The sequence below is a fragment of the Physella acuta genome, unplaced genomic scaffold (assembly GCF_028476545.2).
Source record: "Physella acuta isolate Inbredline_101_S28 unplaced genomic scaffold, ASM2847654v3 ptg000079l, whole genome shotgun sequence".
NCBI lineage: Eukaryota > Metazoa > Mollusca > Gastropoda > Physidae > Physella > Physella acuta.
This window is the reverse complement of record NW_026731599.1, coordinates 2,215,595-2,232,989: the sequence shown is the minus strand read 5'-3', so window position 1 is coordinate 2,232,989 and position 17,395 is coordinate 2,215,595. Positions and strand designations below refer to the sequence as shown.

General features: G+C 42.7%; 1 protein-coding gene across 2 annotated transcripts; it reads left to right on the top strand.

Annotated features, from left to right (window-relative positions):
* Positions 1-2,239: 2,239 nt before the first annotated feature.
* LOC131954638 (uncharacterized) lies at positions 2,240-13,571 on the top strand. 2 transcript variants are annotated; one of them, XM_059318420.1, is made up of 5 exons: positions 2,255-2,331; positions 2,414-2,585; positions 2,927-3,019; positions 9,672-9,958; positions 10,899-13,571. In XM_059318420.1, exons 4-5 carry the CDS (start codon positions 9,679-9,681, stop codon positions 13,073-13,075), a joined length of 2,457 nt encoding a protein of 818 aa, XP_059174403.1. In that variant the 5' UTR covers positions 2,255-2,331; positions 2,414-2,585; positions 2,927-3,019; positions 9,672-9,678; the 3' UTR covers positions 13,076-13,571. The 2 variants fall into 2 exon arrangements, with proteins under 2 accessions (XP_059174411.1, XP_059174403.1); XM_059318428.1 differs by lacking the exon at positions 2,414-2,585 and having other exon boundaries at positions 2,240-2,331.
* The last annotated feature ends 3,824 nt before the right edge of the window (positions 13,572-17,395 follow it).

The following is a 17,395-nucleotide window of genomic DNA, read 5'->3' as shown; positions in this document are numbered from 1 at the left end:
TGGCACCTACGTTTGTTCTAAACAGTGCGGTAGACAATGGATAATATGGGCCGTTACGGTGGCTTACTAAATTGAATGAGGCGTGTCAGGAAAATTAACCAAGGTTAGGATATTAAAACTGGGTGTTGGTAGTGTATGTTAACCCGTGTCCCTATATTTATGATCCAAGCGTAGGCATTGTTTACATTTAAATAACTCAGTTTTAGAAAACAAGGTCACTCGTCTTAGAACATATGATTGGTAACGCATTGATAAAACCCTTCTTATATATTTCATCGGACTTTCTTATATTCCCGCGGCAACGCGCGGATACGCTAGTGCTTAATAAAGAAATAAGTCAACATCAATAATTTCAGAAAGGCCAGTGCAAGGCCTTGCTGGGACGGCTCATGTAACTATAATATAAGCGGTCCTTCCAACGCGGGCCTTCGTCATCGCTATAGATTTTGTAACCAAAAAATTAATCACCACATGCCGAGATTGCATGGAATTGTCTTATTTAAAGTAATGGAGTAGGGATTATTTAAACAGGGACTAAACATTTTTGATTGCCGGCAAAATTTTTACTCCTTTGCATACGTCAACAAAAAAAAAAAGTGAAGAAAATATTAAATACACGCAAAATGCTAAAACATATTAAACGGATCAATGTCAAATAATATTTTCGCTTATATGCCTAGATTTATTTTAATAACAGTAGGGTTGAAAAAGACTCAACAATTAATATGTTTAATATGTATAATATGTTTAATATGTTTAATAAGTTATGGGAGGTAGTTTAAAAAATAAATCAAACTCAGGCTCAATATTGCTATTTAAGTTAAAAACAATTTAAAAAAAATTCCAACCGCATTGATTGTTATATTATTTTCTTATTAGTCGGTTCAGAGTTTTATAGTTGTTTTTTTTTTCTTAAATTTCTATGATCCCTTAAAATCATTCTTTTTTTTTTTACTTTCTCGTATATACAAAGTATAAAGAAAGCCTTGTAATCGTGCAAAAAAAAAAAATGTAAAATAAAAAAAATGCATAAAAAACGTTTTAATAACAAGCTTTTATGTAATGATGCACTAAAAAGTAGAAAATAAATTATAGACTACTATTTAAATAACTATAAAGAAAAGCGTGGGTGTCTTCCTTAACATTAGTAAAGGTATCCAATACATACTAAAGTGACCCACGCTTTTCTTTATAGTTATTTAAATAGTAGTCTATAATTTATTTTCTATTTTTTAGTGCATCATTACATAAAAGCTTGTTATTAAAACGTTTTTTATGCATATTTTTTTTTATGAATTTTTTTTTCAGTACTTTACATGTTTTATTTACAATAGAGTTACATGACTAAAAACCATTGCGCGCCTACTGAACATCACGTTCAGTAGGCGCGCAATGGTTTTTGAACGCAGCCATTACGTGATGGCGCAGCTATTGAAGGTGATGACGCGTGTGGTGTGGTTGGCTAGACATGCCTACTAATTCGGTCCAAATTTTAATTAATTCATAAAAAATTAATTAGGCATCCAATTAAGTCAAATTTAGTTTCAGATTGCATTGTCTTCATGTCTTGACCCACGTGCTAACTTTGAATCGTATCGGTCAAGCAGAACTGTCCGAATTTTCACTCCTGCGTTTCCGTCTAGACAGACAGACCGACGAGGAAGTGAGTTAAATAAAAGCTTGTAAAAAAAATCGAGATATCTGCGAATATCGACGTTTTACAGCTCCCTGACTCGGGAAAACATAGTTTTGCAATCTTTTCCGTATGTCTGTGTGTGTATTTGTGTGTCTGTCTGTCTGTCTGTGTGTGTCTGTAAACACGATAACTTGAGTACTGTTACAGCTAGGTTGATGAAATTTCATATATAAGTATTTGATCAAAATCGTATATATATATATATATATATATATATATATATATATATATATATATATATATATATATATATATATATATATATATATATATATATATATATATATATATATATATTCCCACGTGAAGCTTTGCGACTGTCTAGTGTGGGTGCTGAACAACGTGAATTGACTACACTTGTCTGAGACGAGGCTTATAACGTAGTGAGTAGAACAAGCACTTGAATCCGTCCCTCCCACTGTTGACTCACAATAAGCATTTGTTTGCTGCTATTTTTAGAAGTCTGGGCAATTCATTCACTCCCTTGCTAGGTATGTATAGAGGGAGGGGGCATAATTCGTCTGATATGTATCGAGGGAAGGGCCGCAACTTTTCTGATCTACTCTCACGTACTCGACCGGCGCATACCTTGGGCTGCTGGCACATCGATACCGAGTAATCGTTGCTTACAGAAGGTAAGCCGGTTGGGTTGAATTGTTTCGTTTTTTTAGAGGCTATAGCTGCCAGTTTTTAAAACTGTTTTTGTCTGCATGACAGCGGAATGTGAGAAGAGTGAAAGAAAATTTCTAGAGGAGGCTGTCGTGAGTTAAACAACGAGTTTAGATGAGCGTTGAGCTCAAGTTTAGCTCAAGTTGAGCTCAAGTTTAGAGACAGTGTCGAGGATAACAAATCAAGTTGTTGGCTGCCAGCATCTACGTCACGTGCAAAGGTAGGATTTAAATCACTGCCATATATATATGCAATATATATATATATTTGACAGTGACCCATCTCATCTCATGGTTCACCCATCTCATGGTTCACCAATCTCATGGTTCACCCATCTCATGGTTCACCCATCTCATGGTTCACCCATCTCATGGTTCACCCATCTCATGGTTCACCCATCTTATGGTTCACCCATCTCATGGTTCACCCATCTCATGGTTCACCCATCTCATGGTTCACCCATCTCATGGTTCACCCATCCCATGGTTCACCCATCTCATGGTTCACCCATCTCATGGTTCACCCATCTCATGGTTCACCCATCTCTCGTAATCTGCCCAGATTCCAGCGCTGCAAAAGATTTTGGCCTACATTTACCGCTCCCCTACAGACAAACGGTTTAGCACAAGTACATCTTGTCTGCCAGCTACACGGGTAAGTTGGTTACACATCGAATGTCTACACATCAATTTTTTGCACATCGAATGTCTACACATCAATTTTTTGCACATCGAATGTCTACACATCTAATGTTTACACATCGAATGTCTACACATCAATTTTCTGCACATCGAATGTCTACACATCAATTTTCTGCACATCAAATGTCTATACACCTAATGTTTACACATCGAATGTCTACACATCAATTTTCTGCACATCAAATGTCTACACACCTAATGTTTACACATCGAATGTCTACACATCAATTTTCTGCACATCAAATGTCTACACACCTAATGTTTACACATCAAATGTCTACACACCTAATGTTTACACATCAAATGTCTACACATCTAAAGTTTACACATCGAATGTCTACACATAAGTTTTCTGCACATCAAATGTCTACACACCTAATGCTTACACATCGAATGTCTACACATCAATTTTCTGCACATCGAAAGTCTACACACCTAATGTTTACACATCGAATGTCTACACATCAATTTTCTGCACATCAAATGTCTACACACCTAATGTCGAATGCACATCGAATGTCTACAAACCTAATGTTTACACATCAAATGTCTACACATCAATTTTCTGCACATCAAATGTCTACACACCTAATGTTTACACATCGAATGTCTACACATCAATTTTTCTGCACATCAAATGTCTACACATCAATTTTCTGCACATCGAATGTCTACACCCCTAATGTTTACACATCGAATGTCTACACATCAATTTTCTGCACATCAAATGTCAACACATCAATTTTCTTCACATCAAATGTCTACACACTTAATGTTTACACATCAAATATCTACACACCTAATGTTTACACATCAAAGGTCTACACACTTAATGTTTACACATCAAATGTCTACACACCTAATGTTTACACATGAAATGTCTACACACCTAATGTTTACACATCAAATGTCTACACACCTAATGTTTACACATCAAATGTCTACACACCTAATGTTTACACATCAAATGTCTACACACTTAATGTTTACTCATCAAATGTCTATACTTCAATTCTCTGCACATCTTATTTCTTCTCATTTTTTTTTACTTTCTCGTATATACGAAATATAGAGAAAGTCTTGTAATCGTACAAAAAAAAAACACAAAAAAAACGAGATTTTACAAATCTCGACGTTTTACACCTCTCTGATACGGAAAAACATAATTTTGCAATCTTGTCCGTCTGTCTGTGTGTGTGTCTGTCTGTCTGTGTGTGTGTAAACACGATAACTTGAGTACCGTCACAGCTAGGTTGATGAAATTTCATATTTAAGTATTTTATCAAAATCGTAGATCCTGATCAACTGAGCGATTTCCGATAACCGGAAGTGGTATTTTTCTACTTTGAATTTTTAAAAGGCCTATAACGTGAGTACTATTTCAGATAGATAAATGAAATTTCACATGTAAGTAAAAGATCTAATTTTCTACCTTCCGTCAAATTTTGAGTAATTTCCGTTGACCGGAAGTACTAATTTACACTATTTCCGATTTCTCAAAAAACGCATGTAAATTTATAAAGCACTAATAATATCCCTCACTATTATGCACATTTTATTTGCGTTCACTTGGTGTGCAATTCTTTTTTTTTTAAAGAGATTCTATTCTTTTATAAAAAGTTTAAGTAATTAAAAATGGATTACAAATATTGTCTATGTCCTGAGTTGCCATACCTCGTAGTTTTATCTATAATAATAGTTTCGCTGTCTGTGTATCTATCTATCTGACAAGAACGCTCTAGAGAAAACACAAGCAAAATAAAAACATGCACAGTAATTCGAAAAACGAAGTATGACGCGGTCACATTTAGCATAGAGTAGAAAATAATCTCAATCCGGAGAGTGCACACAGTAATATGACGTCATTGATTCTCGAGTAAATATTGAATAAAAATAAATTTTGTCTAATCTAAATGGTTTGCGTGAAGAGTTTCTTGCATACAATTCTTCGGGTAGGGGCGAAGCCCCACCCCCCGCGTAAGAACGTCTGAGCCCCCCCCCCCCTCCCCAACTCAAAAGAAATTTCTTCATCGATACTCTATAATAAAATTACCGCCTAATTAATGTGTCTAATCTAAAAAGTGGTTTTCTTGCAATTTCTTTAATGCAATTCTTCGGGTAGTGGCTAAGCGCGACACCAGTGTTTCTTTCAGACTTTTTCCTCCCCGGAGAGGGGTGGGGGTACTTGAAATTTTCGGGGGCGGGGGTAGAATTTTCGGGGAGGGGGCGGACACTGGAAAAAGTATATAATTATATTTCGTTGAATGGGACGTTAGACATGTTTTTTTAGGGGGGGTGGGTGGGGGGTGGAGGGTGAGTGGGGGGGGGGGTGGGGGTGAGTGGGTGGGGTGGTTTTAATTTAGACTTTTTCCTCCCCGGAGAGGGGTGGGGGTACTTGAAATTTTCGGGGGCGGGTGTAGAATTTTCGGGGAGGGGGCGGACACTGGAAAAAGTATATAATTATATTTCGTTGAATGGGACGGTAGACATGTTTTTTTAGGGGTGGGGGGGGGGGGTGGGGGGTGGTGTGTGTGTGGGGGATGGGGGTGGGGGGTGAATGGGGGGGGGGGTGGTTTTAATTTAGACTTTTTCCTCCCCGGAGAGGGGTGGGGGTACTTGAAATTTTCGGGGACGGGGTTAGAATTTTCGGGGAGGGGGCGGACACTGGAAAAAGTATATAATTATATTTCGTTGAATGGGACGGTAGACATGTTTTTTTTAGGGGTGGTGGGTGGGGGGTGGGGGGTGGTGTGTGTGTGGGGGGGTGGGGGGTGACTGGGGGGTGGTTTTAATTTAGACTTTTTCCTCCCCGGAGAGGGGTGGGGGTACTTGAAATTATCGGGGGCGGGGTTAGAATTTTCTGGGAGGGGGCGGACACTGGAAAAAGTATATAATTATATTTCGTTGAATGGGACGGTAGACATGTTTTTTTTTTGGGGGGGGGGGGGGGTGGAGGTGGGGGGGGGGGGGGTGTGTGTGGGGGTGGGGGGGGGGGGTGGGGTGGTTTTAGTTTAGAGAAAAGAGACAGCACTATCAGCCTAGCGCCCGTTGTATCCTTCCTCAACGGGCCATTTTTCTCGTTTTAGAATATTCGAGAAAGTTTCGGGGAGATCACTCTCGTTTTATTTATCTAAAATCTATGCTTATAGACTTTGTCTAAACATCATATGCCGACTACACATCATTTCTTGTCTACACATCACATTCTAATCTGGTCGGTTGTATTTAGAAGACCTAGCACTAATAGAACATAATAACTTGTAGAGTTACTGCTGCTAATGCAGAAAAAAATATTAAACCCTTTTTCTTAACTCAAAAACCTACATCATTCAACAAATAAAAATAACTTACACCATTCAACAAATAAAAATAACCTACATCATTTTACATTTAGAAATGACCTACATCATTTGACGGAAAGAAATGACCTATATTATTTACCGAACAGTATTGACCTAGAAGAATCGTGCATGTAAGATCTGCTGCTAATGCTCCCATACCTCTCTAAATTACATCTAGCAGATAAACACGTTACCCTACAGACCAGACAAACACGTTACCCTACAGACCAGACAAACACGTTACCCTACAGACCAGACAAACACGTTACCCTACAGACCACCTTCAGACAAACACGTTACCCTACAGACCAGACAAACACGTTACCCTACAGACCAGACAAACACGTTACCCTACAGACCAGACAAACACGTTACCCTACAGACCAGACAAACACGTTACCCTACAGACCAGACAAACACGTTACCCTACAGACCAGACAAACACGTTACCCTACAGACCAGACAAACACGTTACCCTACAGACCAGACAAACACGTTACCCTACAGACCAGACAAACACGTTACCCTACAGACCAACTTCAGACAAACACATTACCCTACAGACCAGACAAACACGTTACCCTACAGACCAGACAAACACGTTACCCTACAGACCAGACAAACACGTTACCCTACAGACCAGACAAACACGTTACCCTACAGACCAGACAAACACGTTACCCTACAGACCAGACAAACACGTTACCCTACAGACCACCTTCAGACAAACACGTTACCCTACAGACCAGACAAACACGTTACCCTACAGACCACCTTCAGACAAACACGTTACCCTACAGACCAGACAAACACGTTACCCTACAGACCACCTTCAGACAAACACGTTACCCTACAGACCAGACAAACACGTTACCCTACAGACCAGGCAAACACGTTACCCTACAGACCAGACAAACACGTTACCCTACAGACCACCTTCAGACAAACACGTTACCCTACAGACCAGACAAACACGTTACCCTACAGACCAGACAAACACGTTACCCTACAGACCAGACAAACACGTTACCCTACAGACCACCTTCAGACAAACACGTTACCCTACAGACCAGACAAACACGTTACCCTACAGACCAGACAAACACGTTACCCTACAGACCAGACAAACACGTTACCCTACAGACCACCTTCAGACAAACACGTTACCCTACAGACCAGACAAACACGTTACCCTACAGACCAGACAAACACGTTACCCTACAGACCAGACAAACACGTTACCCTACAGACCAGACAAACACGTTACCCTACAGACCAGACAAACACGTTACCCTACAGACCAGACAAACACGTCACCCTCAGACCAGACAAACACGTTACCCTACAGACCAGACAAACACGTTACCCTACAGACCAGACAAACACGTTACCCTACAGACCACCTTCAGACAAACACGTTACCCTACAGACCAGACAAACACGTTACCCTACAGACCAGACAAAACCGTTACCCTACAGACCAGACAAACACGTTACCCTACAGACCACCTTCAGACAAACACGTTACCCTACAGACCAGACAAACACGTTACCCTACAGACCAGACAAACACGTTACCCTACAGACCAGACAAACACGTTACCCTACAGACCAGACAAACACGTTACCCTACAGACCAGGCAAACACGTTACCCTACAGACCAGACAAACACGTTACCCTACAGACCAGACAAACACGTTACCCTACAGACCAGACAAACACGTTACCATACAGACCAGACAAACACGTTACCCTACAGACCAGACAAACACGTTACCCTACAGACCACCTTCAGACAAACACGTTACCCTACAGACCACCTTCAGACAAACACGTTACCCTACAGACCAACTTCAGACAAACACGTTACCCTACAGACCAGACAAACACGTTACCCTACAGACCAGACAAACACGTTACCCTACAGACCACCTTCAGACAAACACGTTACCCTACAGACCAGACAAACACGTTACCCTACAGACCAGACAAACACGTTACCCTACAGACCAGACAAACACGTTACCCTACAGACCACCTTCAGACAAACACGTTACCCTACAGACCAGACAAACACGTTACCCTACAGACCAGACAAACACGTTACCCTACAGACCAGACAAACACGTTACCCTACAGACCAGACAAACACGTTACCCAACAGACCAGACAAATACGTTACCCTACAGACCAGACAAACACGTTACCCTACAGACCAACTTCAGACAAACACGTTACCCTACAGACCAGACAAACACGTTACCCTACAGACCAACTTCAGACAAACACGTTACCCTACAGACCAGACAAACACGTTACCCTACAGACCAGACAAACACGTTACCCTACAGACCAGACAAACACGTTACCCTACAGACCACCTTCAGACAAACACGTTACCCTACAGACCAGACAAACACGTTACCCTACAGACCAGACAAACACGTTACCCTACAGACCAGACAAACACGTTACCCTACAGACCAGACAAACACGTTACCCTACAGACCAGACAAACACGTTACCCTACAGACCAGACAAACACGTTACCCTACAGACCAGACAAACACGTTACCCTACAGACCAGACAAACACGTTACCCTACAGACCACCTTCAGAAAAAAAAGGCTACACTACCAGCAGACGAATAATTTGTCAAACAAAAAATGTGCAACGGTCTTGACGTCATGTGACCATCCAAGAGCTAAATTAGCTCCAGAGCTAAATTAGCTCCAGACGTTGAGCTCATCCTGACCTTAATATAGCACCCACGTGACACACTGGCTAGATATACTTTGAATCGAGCAGCCACGGGTTTTAACAAAGCTTACAAAAACAAAGCAGGCGCTACTTTGATCAACCCTGCAGACATGTGGAACACACGCGCGATGTAAGGTCACGTCTGCTTCATGTTTGCTCAAACTTGACTTCCGGTTGCGACTCACGTACATCTTCCGTCGACATAAAACCGCTACATGCTTGTTGCATGTTTGACAGCAGTCATCCCTACCTTAACCATGTCTAAGTTTGACCTACAACTTGACCATGTCTATGTTTGACCTACAACTGGACCATGTCTATGTTTGACCAGCAACTTGACCATGTCTATGTTTGACCTACAACTTGACCATGTCTATGTTTGACCTACAACTTGACCATGTCTATGTTTGACCTACAACTTGACCATGTCTATGTTTGACCTACAACTTGACCATGTCTATGTTTGACCTATAACTTGACCATGTCCATGTTCTGACCCCCAGCTTGACCATGACCCCTACAACGTGGCTGGCTACAGCTGCCCTTATGACGCTGCTGGACGTCACGTGGTCATGCCCCATAGCCTGCACGTGCGTCCAAGATTTTGTCACGTGTTCAGACTTCCAAATGCTGGACCTCTCGGTGCTGCCTCGCAGGACTCACACTCTGGCACTGACCAGAGGTGACGTGGAGGACTTGAGTCCCGGCTTTCTCGCCATGGCCCCGGCCCTCAAGATCCTGGAGATGTTTTCTGTCAACGTGCGCATCGTCAGGGGCGGCGCTTTTAGGGGTGAGTAGATAGGCACATAAAGTTGTCCTCATAAAGTTGTCCACATAAAGTTGTCCCTTTAAAGTGGTCCTCATAAAGTTGTCCTCATAAAGTTGTCCTCATTAAGTTGTCTCTTTAAAGTGGTCCTCATAAAGTTGTCATCATAAAGTTGTCCATATAAGTTGTCCTCATAAAGTTATCCACATAAGTTGTCATCATAAAGTTGTCCATATAAGTTGTCCTCATAAAGTTGTCCTCATTAAGTTTTCCCTTTAAAGTTGTCCACATAAGTTGTCCTTTAAAGTTGTCCTCATAAAGTGGTCCACATAAAGTTGTCCACATAAAGTTGTCCTCATTAAGTTGTCCTCATAAAGTTGTCCTCATAAAGTTGTCCTCATAAAGTTGTCCTCATAAAGTTGTCCACATAAAGTTGTCCTCATAAAGTTGCCCTCATAAAGTTGTCCTCATTAAGTTGTCTCTTTAAAGTGGTCCTCATAAAGTTGTCATCATAAAGTTGTCCATATAAGTTGTCCTCATAAAGTTATCCACATAAGTTGTCATCATAAAGTTGTCCATATAAGTTGTCCTCATAAAGTTGTCCTCATTAAGTTTTCCCTTTAAAGTTGTCCACATAAGTTGTCCTTTAAAGTTGTCCTCATAAAGTGGTCCACATAAAGTTGTCCACATAAAGTTGTCCTCATTAAGTTGTCCTCATAAAGTTGTCCTCATAAAGTTGTCCTCATAAAGTTGTCCTCATAAAGTTGTCCATATAAGTTGTCCTCATAAAGTTGTCCTTATAAAGTCGTCCTCATAAAGTTGTCCTCATAAAGTTGTCCTCATAAAGTTGTCCACATAAAGTTGTCCTCATAAAGTTGTCCACATAAAGTTGTCCTCATTAAGTTGTCCACTTTAAGCTGCCCATTAGCCTTGTCCGCAGTTGTAATTTTTTATTCATCTCCAGGGTTAAACAATCTGGACCTCTTGTCTGTATCGGGATCAAGGTTTGACATCGTGGAGCCGGACAGCTTTAGCGGCCTGCACGACATTACCAGCCTGCTCATCTCCGACTCCGTCTTTGGCCGGGTGGGCAGGCACGGGTTCGCCGACATTCGCCGGGTCAGGAAGCTGCAGGTGACCGGCTCCACCTTCGGCGCCGTGGCCCCGCAGGCGTTCTTTAGGCTGGCAGACGTGGGGCAGCTGGTGCTGGAGGGGAACAACATCAGCGCGCTGGGGGCGGGCAGCTTCCTGCAGGCCTCCAACATCCGCCAGCTCCGTCTCCTGGGCAACAGGGTGGAGGCTGACGGGGGTGGGAGCCTGGAGCTTCTGGCTGCTGCCAGCTCCCTCCCCGAGATCTCACACAACGTCTTCCCCTGCGCCTGCAACATGGCCTGGCTGACGGACAAGTTCCAGACTTTTTTAAGCCAGAATTTCTGTTTCTTCCCGGGTCAAAGTGACATCGCTGACCGGACGTTTCGCCTCTCTGACGTCACACAGGAAGTTTTGTGTGATGGAGAGGCACGCACGCCTGACCTACATATCAGCGGGAAAGGTCATGATCACGAGGATGTGGGCCATGGTGATGTGGGCCATGGTGATGTGGGCCATGGTGATGTGGCCCATGTGGATATAGGCCATGTGGATGTGGGCCATGGTGATGTGGGCCATGTGGATGTAGGCCATCGTGATGAAACGTTTACAAGTATTGATATGATTGAAAATATTTTTGAGATTCTGCAGGAAGAAAATTCAGGTGAAGACAAGCCATCAGCTGTAGATGAGACAGACAAGCCATGGACGGACAAACCCGACTGGCCGCCGGCTGCTACAGTGCCACGTCCATTCTTGACCACCCATATATATGACGTCATTGATGACGTCATAGACCTTAGTTCTGTTCTGGAAGACGCCAGGCCAAGTCTACACAAAACTTCAAGTCTGTGGGGGCTTCACGGTGGGAGCCTCACAGACACCCCCACACACAGCCCACACCTCTCACACAGAGACACACCCACACACAGCCCACACCTCTCACACAGAGACACACCCACACACAGCCCACACCTCTCACACAGAGACACACCCACACACAGCCCACACCTCTCACACAGAGACACACCCACACACAGCCCACACCTCTCACACAGAGACACACCCACACACAGAGACACACCCACACACAGTCCACACCTCGCACACAGAGACACCCCCACACACAGCCCACACCTCGCACACAGAGACACCCCCACACACAGCCCACACCTCGCACACAGAGACACCCCCACACACAGCCCACACCTCTCACACAGAGACACCCCCACACACAGCCCACACCTCGCACACAGAGACACACCCACACACAGCCCACACCTTGCACACAGAGCCACACCCACAGAGACGCCGCCCACTCCATTCACTCAACTTCCATCGACTCACGACCCCATACAAACGAACGACTCAACCCCTGAACCACGGAGTGAACCACACACAACCCCTGAACCACAGCGTGAACCACACACAACCCCTGAACCACAGCGTGAACCACACACAACCCCTGAACCACAGCGTGAACCACACACAACCCCTGATCCAACTCCTGAACCTCGTCAACAACCCCGAACCCCTGAACCACCCCGAACCCCTGAACCACCCCGAACCTCTGAACCAGAGGAGGGGACAACTGGCCAATGGTCTGATGAGGACCTGCCTGAGATCTCTATTGATTTTCCCGACACACTGACAGACGACACACTGACAGACGACACACTGACAGACGACACACTGACAGACGAATCAGTGTCACGTGACCGTTTAGATGTACATAAAGTTGAAGCCATTATAGACTACGTTGATCTCGCCATCAGTACCACACCTACCACACGTGGCCCCAGGGATCCACGGGTCAACCACAGGGATCCACACGTCAGCCACAGGGATCCACATTTGTCGTCTGCTGATAATGACCTACCAGACGACACCCGCAACCAACCGGATCTCAGCCTTGGCCCTTACATTCACGCCCGGCCCTACGGTTCGGCACCAGTGGGCATGCGCAGACCGAAGAACTCGACCGGAAGTCTCAAGTCTCACACGATCGCAGTCTGCTTGACTCTGTGTTATTGGGCTCTTCTCACTCTCTGAGTGCTTTCAAAAGTCTCAACACAGCACGGCAGCACGCCCGTGTACACAGACACGCCAGTACGCCCGTGTACACAGACACGCCCGTGTACACAGACACGCCCGTGTACACAGACACGGCAGCACGCCCGTGTACACAGCACGCCAGCACGCTCGTGTACACAGACACGGCAGCACGCCCGTGTACACAGACACGGCAGCACGCCCGTGTACACAGACACGGCAGCACGCCCGTGTACACAGCACGCCAGCACGCCCGTGTACACATACACGCCAGCACGCCCGTGTACACAGACACGCCAGTACGCCCGTGTACACAGACACGCCCGTGTACACAGACACGCCCGTGTACACAGACACGGCAGCACGCCCGTGTACACAGCACGCCAGCACGCCCGTGTACACATACACGCCAGCACGCCCGTGTACACAGACACGGCAGCACGCCCGTGTACACAGCACGCCCGTGTACACAGCACGCCCGTGTACACAGACACGGCAGCACGCCCGTGTACACAGACACGGCAGCACGCCCGTGTACACAGACACGGCAGCACGCCCGTGTACACAGACACGGCAGCACGCCCGTGTACACAGACACGGCAGCACGTCCGTGTACACAGACACGCCCGTGTACACAGACACGGCAGCACGCCCGTGTACACAGACACGGCAGCACGCCCGTGTACACAGACACGCCAGCACGCCCGTGTACACAGACACGGCAGCACGCCCGTGTACACAGACACGGCAGCACGCCCGTGTACACAGACACGGCAGCACGTCCGTGTACACAGACACGCCCGTGTACACAGACACGGCAGCACGCCCGTGTACACAGACACGGCAGCACGCCCGTGTACACAGACACGCCAGCACGCCCGTGTACACAGACACGCCAGCACTTTTTTCCGGGGAGGCGGACACTGTTTAAGTATAATATATTTTTCTATATTAATTCCATTTCGTTCAGGGGGGGGGGGGGGAGCGGTAGACTTTCTTCGCCCCACTCCCCACGAGGAGATGCATGGAAGAAACTTTGATGATCTGTATGTAGTGTGACGTCAGACCATTTTCAACAGACTGAGCATTCACTCAGGTTTTTTGTTGGTTTTTTTTTTAATACAAATACCTGACCCGACTTGTTTCGCACATGTGACCGGTGAGTTGAGCTGGCTTCTCTCCTCCAGTAGGGTTAGTTAGCCCCACTTGAGTGTACAACTAAATATCTTAGTCTTTCAAATCTTGTCTGTCTGTCCAACCTTGTGTCTGTCTGTCTGTCCAACCTTGTGTCTGTCTGTCTGTCCAACCTTATCTAGAACCAGGCTGCGGCCATGTAAAAAAAAAAAAATGCCACCAGAACCTTCGTCTGTCTGACCCAGTTATAGTTGGGTTTTTTTTTCTTTTGAAGAGCGCAAAAATTACAACAGTTGTATGTGTCTATGTGTGTGTCTGGTGTGTTGTATCGACGCCTGTTGTATGTGTATATGTGTCTGGTGTGTTGTATCGACGCCACTCTCGAAGTGACGCCACTCTTGTTGTAGTGACGTCAATGCATGAAGAAATGACTCAAGAAATAAAATTATGTGCCCACGATTCTCTAGTTCTAGATGAGAAGTAACGTCACTGAAGGACATGTGCTAGTGTGTGATTGTGTGCAATCAATGTGATAGTGTGTGATTGTGTGCAATGAATGTGCTAGTGTGTGATTGTGTGCAATGAATGTGCTAGTGTGTGATTGTGTGCAATCAATGTGCTAGTGTGTGATTGTGTGCACTGTGTGACGAGTGTTTTATAGTGTGCTGTGTATGTGACGTGTGTACAGTGACTTCCACGCAATCGCTTGTTGATATGAATTTTGTGCCATATGTTGATAAATGTGGGCCTTCAATATTTAACAGAATGAACGAATGTTGATTTAACTAATTGAACTTGATTAAAAACAGATTTCTATAATAATGTTTATGATCCAACGACTTGATATTTTCATTTAAATATTCCACAGTGAAGTCTATTGATCCAAATAAAATAAAAATTCTATGTAGGTTTGTTTATTTTATCAATCCTATGGCATTACAAGCAGAATACAGCGAACATCACACATCATACATCACACCGCCAACAACACAGACCACACCTGTACAGATCACGTGATGTGTTAGCTCAGGTGCATGTGGGGCACACACTGATCGTCTGCTCAGGTAGCCGGGATTTGTGACTCAATATCTGACGCAACTCACGCTCTAAGTTACGTCATCAGCCTTGCTTGAGTAATGAACCATTTACATACATATAGTATATGTATGTTTAGATAGGCCCTATCTATCTATCCGATCGCCATGACATATAGTATATGTATGTTTAGATAGGCCCTATCTATCTATCCGATCGCCATGACATATAGTATATGTATGTTTAGATAGGCCCTATCTATCTATCCGATCGCCATGACATATAGTATATGTATGTTTAGATAGACCCTATCTATCTATCCGATCGCCATGACATATGGTATATGTATGTTTAGATAGACCCTATCTATCTATCCGATCGCCATGACATATAGTATATGTATGTTTAGATAGGCCCTATCTATCTATCCGATCGTCATGACATATAGTATATGTATGTTTAGATAGACCCTATCTATCTATCCGATCGCCATGACATATGGTATATGTATGTTTAGATAGGCCCTATCTATCTATCCGATCGCCATGACATATGGTATATGTATGTTTAGATAGGCCCTATCTATCTATCCGATCGTCATGACATATAGTATATGTATGTTTAGATAGGCCCTATCTATCTATCCGATCGTCATGACATATAGTATATGTATGTTTAGATAGGCCCTATCTATCTATCCGATCGCCATGAATCTTTGGGAAGTTGTTGAGGATAATCCTGGGGAGGTTCTTTACATTACAGATAGGTTTTTCACAGAGGCCAGTGCAGGACCTGGCCAGCTAGTATAATATATATATAAATATATACATATATATATATAGGCCTATATATATATATATAAATATATATATATATATATGCCTATATATATATATATATATATATATATATATATATATATATATATATATAGGCCTATATATATATATATATATATATATAGGCCTATATATATATATATATATATATATATATATATATATATATATATATATATATATATATATATATATATATATATATATATATATATATACATATATATATATATATATATATATATATATATATATATATATATATATATATATATATATATATAGGCATATATATATATATTATATATATATATATATATATATATATATATATATATATATATATATATATATATATATACTAGCTGCATCCCGTGCTCCGCCACGGTAAATCTTTTTTAAATGTACCAACTTGGGAACAGAACAAAACTAAACACAACACAAACGAACGCAAAAAAAAAACACAAACGAAAAAACAAACACAACACTCATAACAAACACAATTTAAATGCAATCATATAGGCATATTGCTCACAGTCTAGCCCGTAGCGCCAAATCGCGCCCTTTCCGGTGATTTGCATCCCCTCAAACTTTCGATTTGCACCCCTGTCCCCCCGCCCTAAAACTTTCGATTTCCACCCCCCCCCCCCTCGCGCAATTTTTTCCAACCCACTCTGGCGCCCCCTAAGGTTGGCACCCGGGGACATATGCCCCCCCCCCTCGCTAAGCCTCTCCTATAAAACCCCTAGCTTGTCCGCAAATCCGCAAACCGAAAGATAGAATAATAATTAGTAAACAGTATAAATAATAGGCAGTATTTAAAATATCCGTGTTTTACCTACAATATTTCACTTTATCCAGTCACGCATTTTTTTTTCCAGTGCTTTAAATTTTAAAAATTTACAATAGAGTTTCATAACTAAAACCATTGCGCACCTAATGAACGTGATGACGCGTCTATAATAGTGCTGAATAGTTGATTAAAAATTATAAGTAATTATAAGTAATAAACAGTAGGGCCTACATTCAGTGAATAAAATAAATAAAAGATTGCCTTTTATCAATCCATGCTAATTATAATTTTCTAACAATAATTTACTCTTACACATCCGGATAATTGGCATTGACATTTTGCTAATTATATTATTGCAACACTAATTCCTTCTATGACGACCGTATATTTGCATTCACATTTTTTATTAGCGTGAGTTTAATGTATTTTTTAATTACCTCTTTTGTCAAAATTAGAAAAAAGAATTATATTAATTTGATTTTTCTACCGTACTGTTATTATGTTATTGAAATGTATCCA

Coding starts and splice junctions, on each gene's coding strand:
- LOC131954638 (XM_059318428.1), top strand. CDS start 9,679: ATGACCCCTACAACGTGGCTGGCTACAGCTGCCCTTATGACGCTGCTG. Junction 9,959..10,898: donor CAGGGGCGGCGCTTTTAGGG/GTGAGTAGATAG, acceptor ATTCATCTCCAG/GGTTAAACAATCTGGACCTC.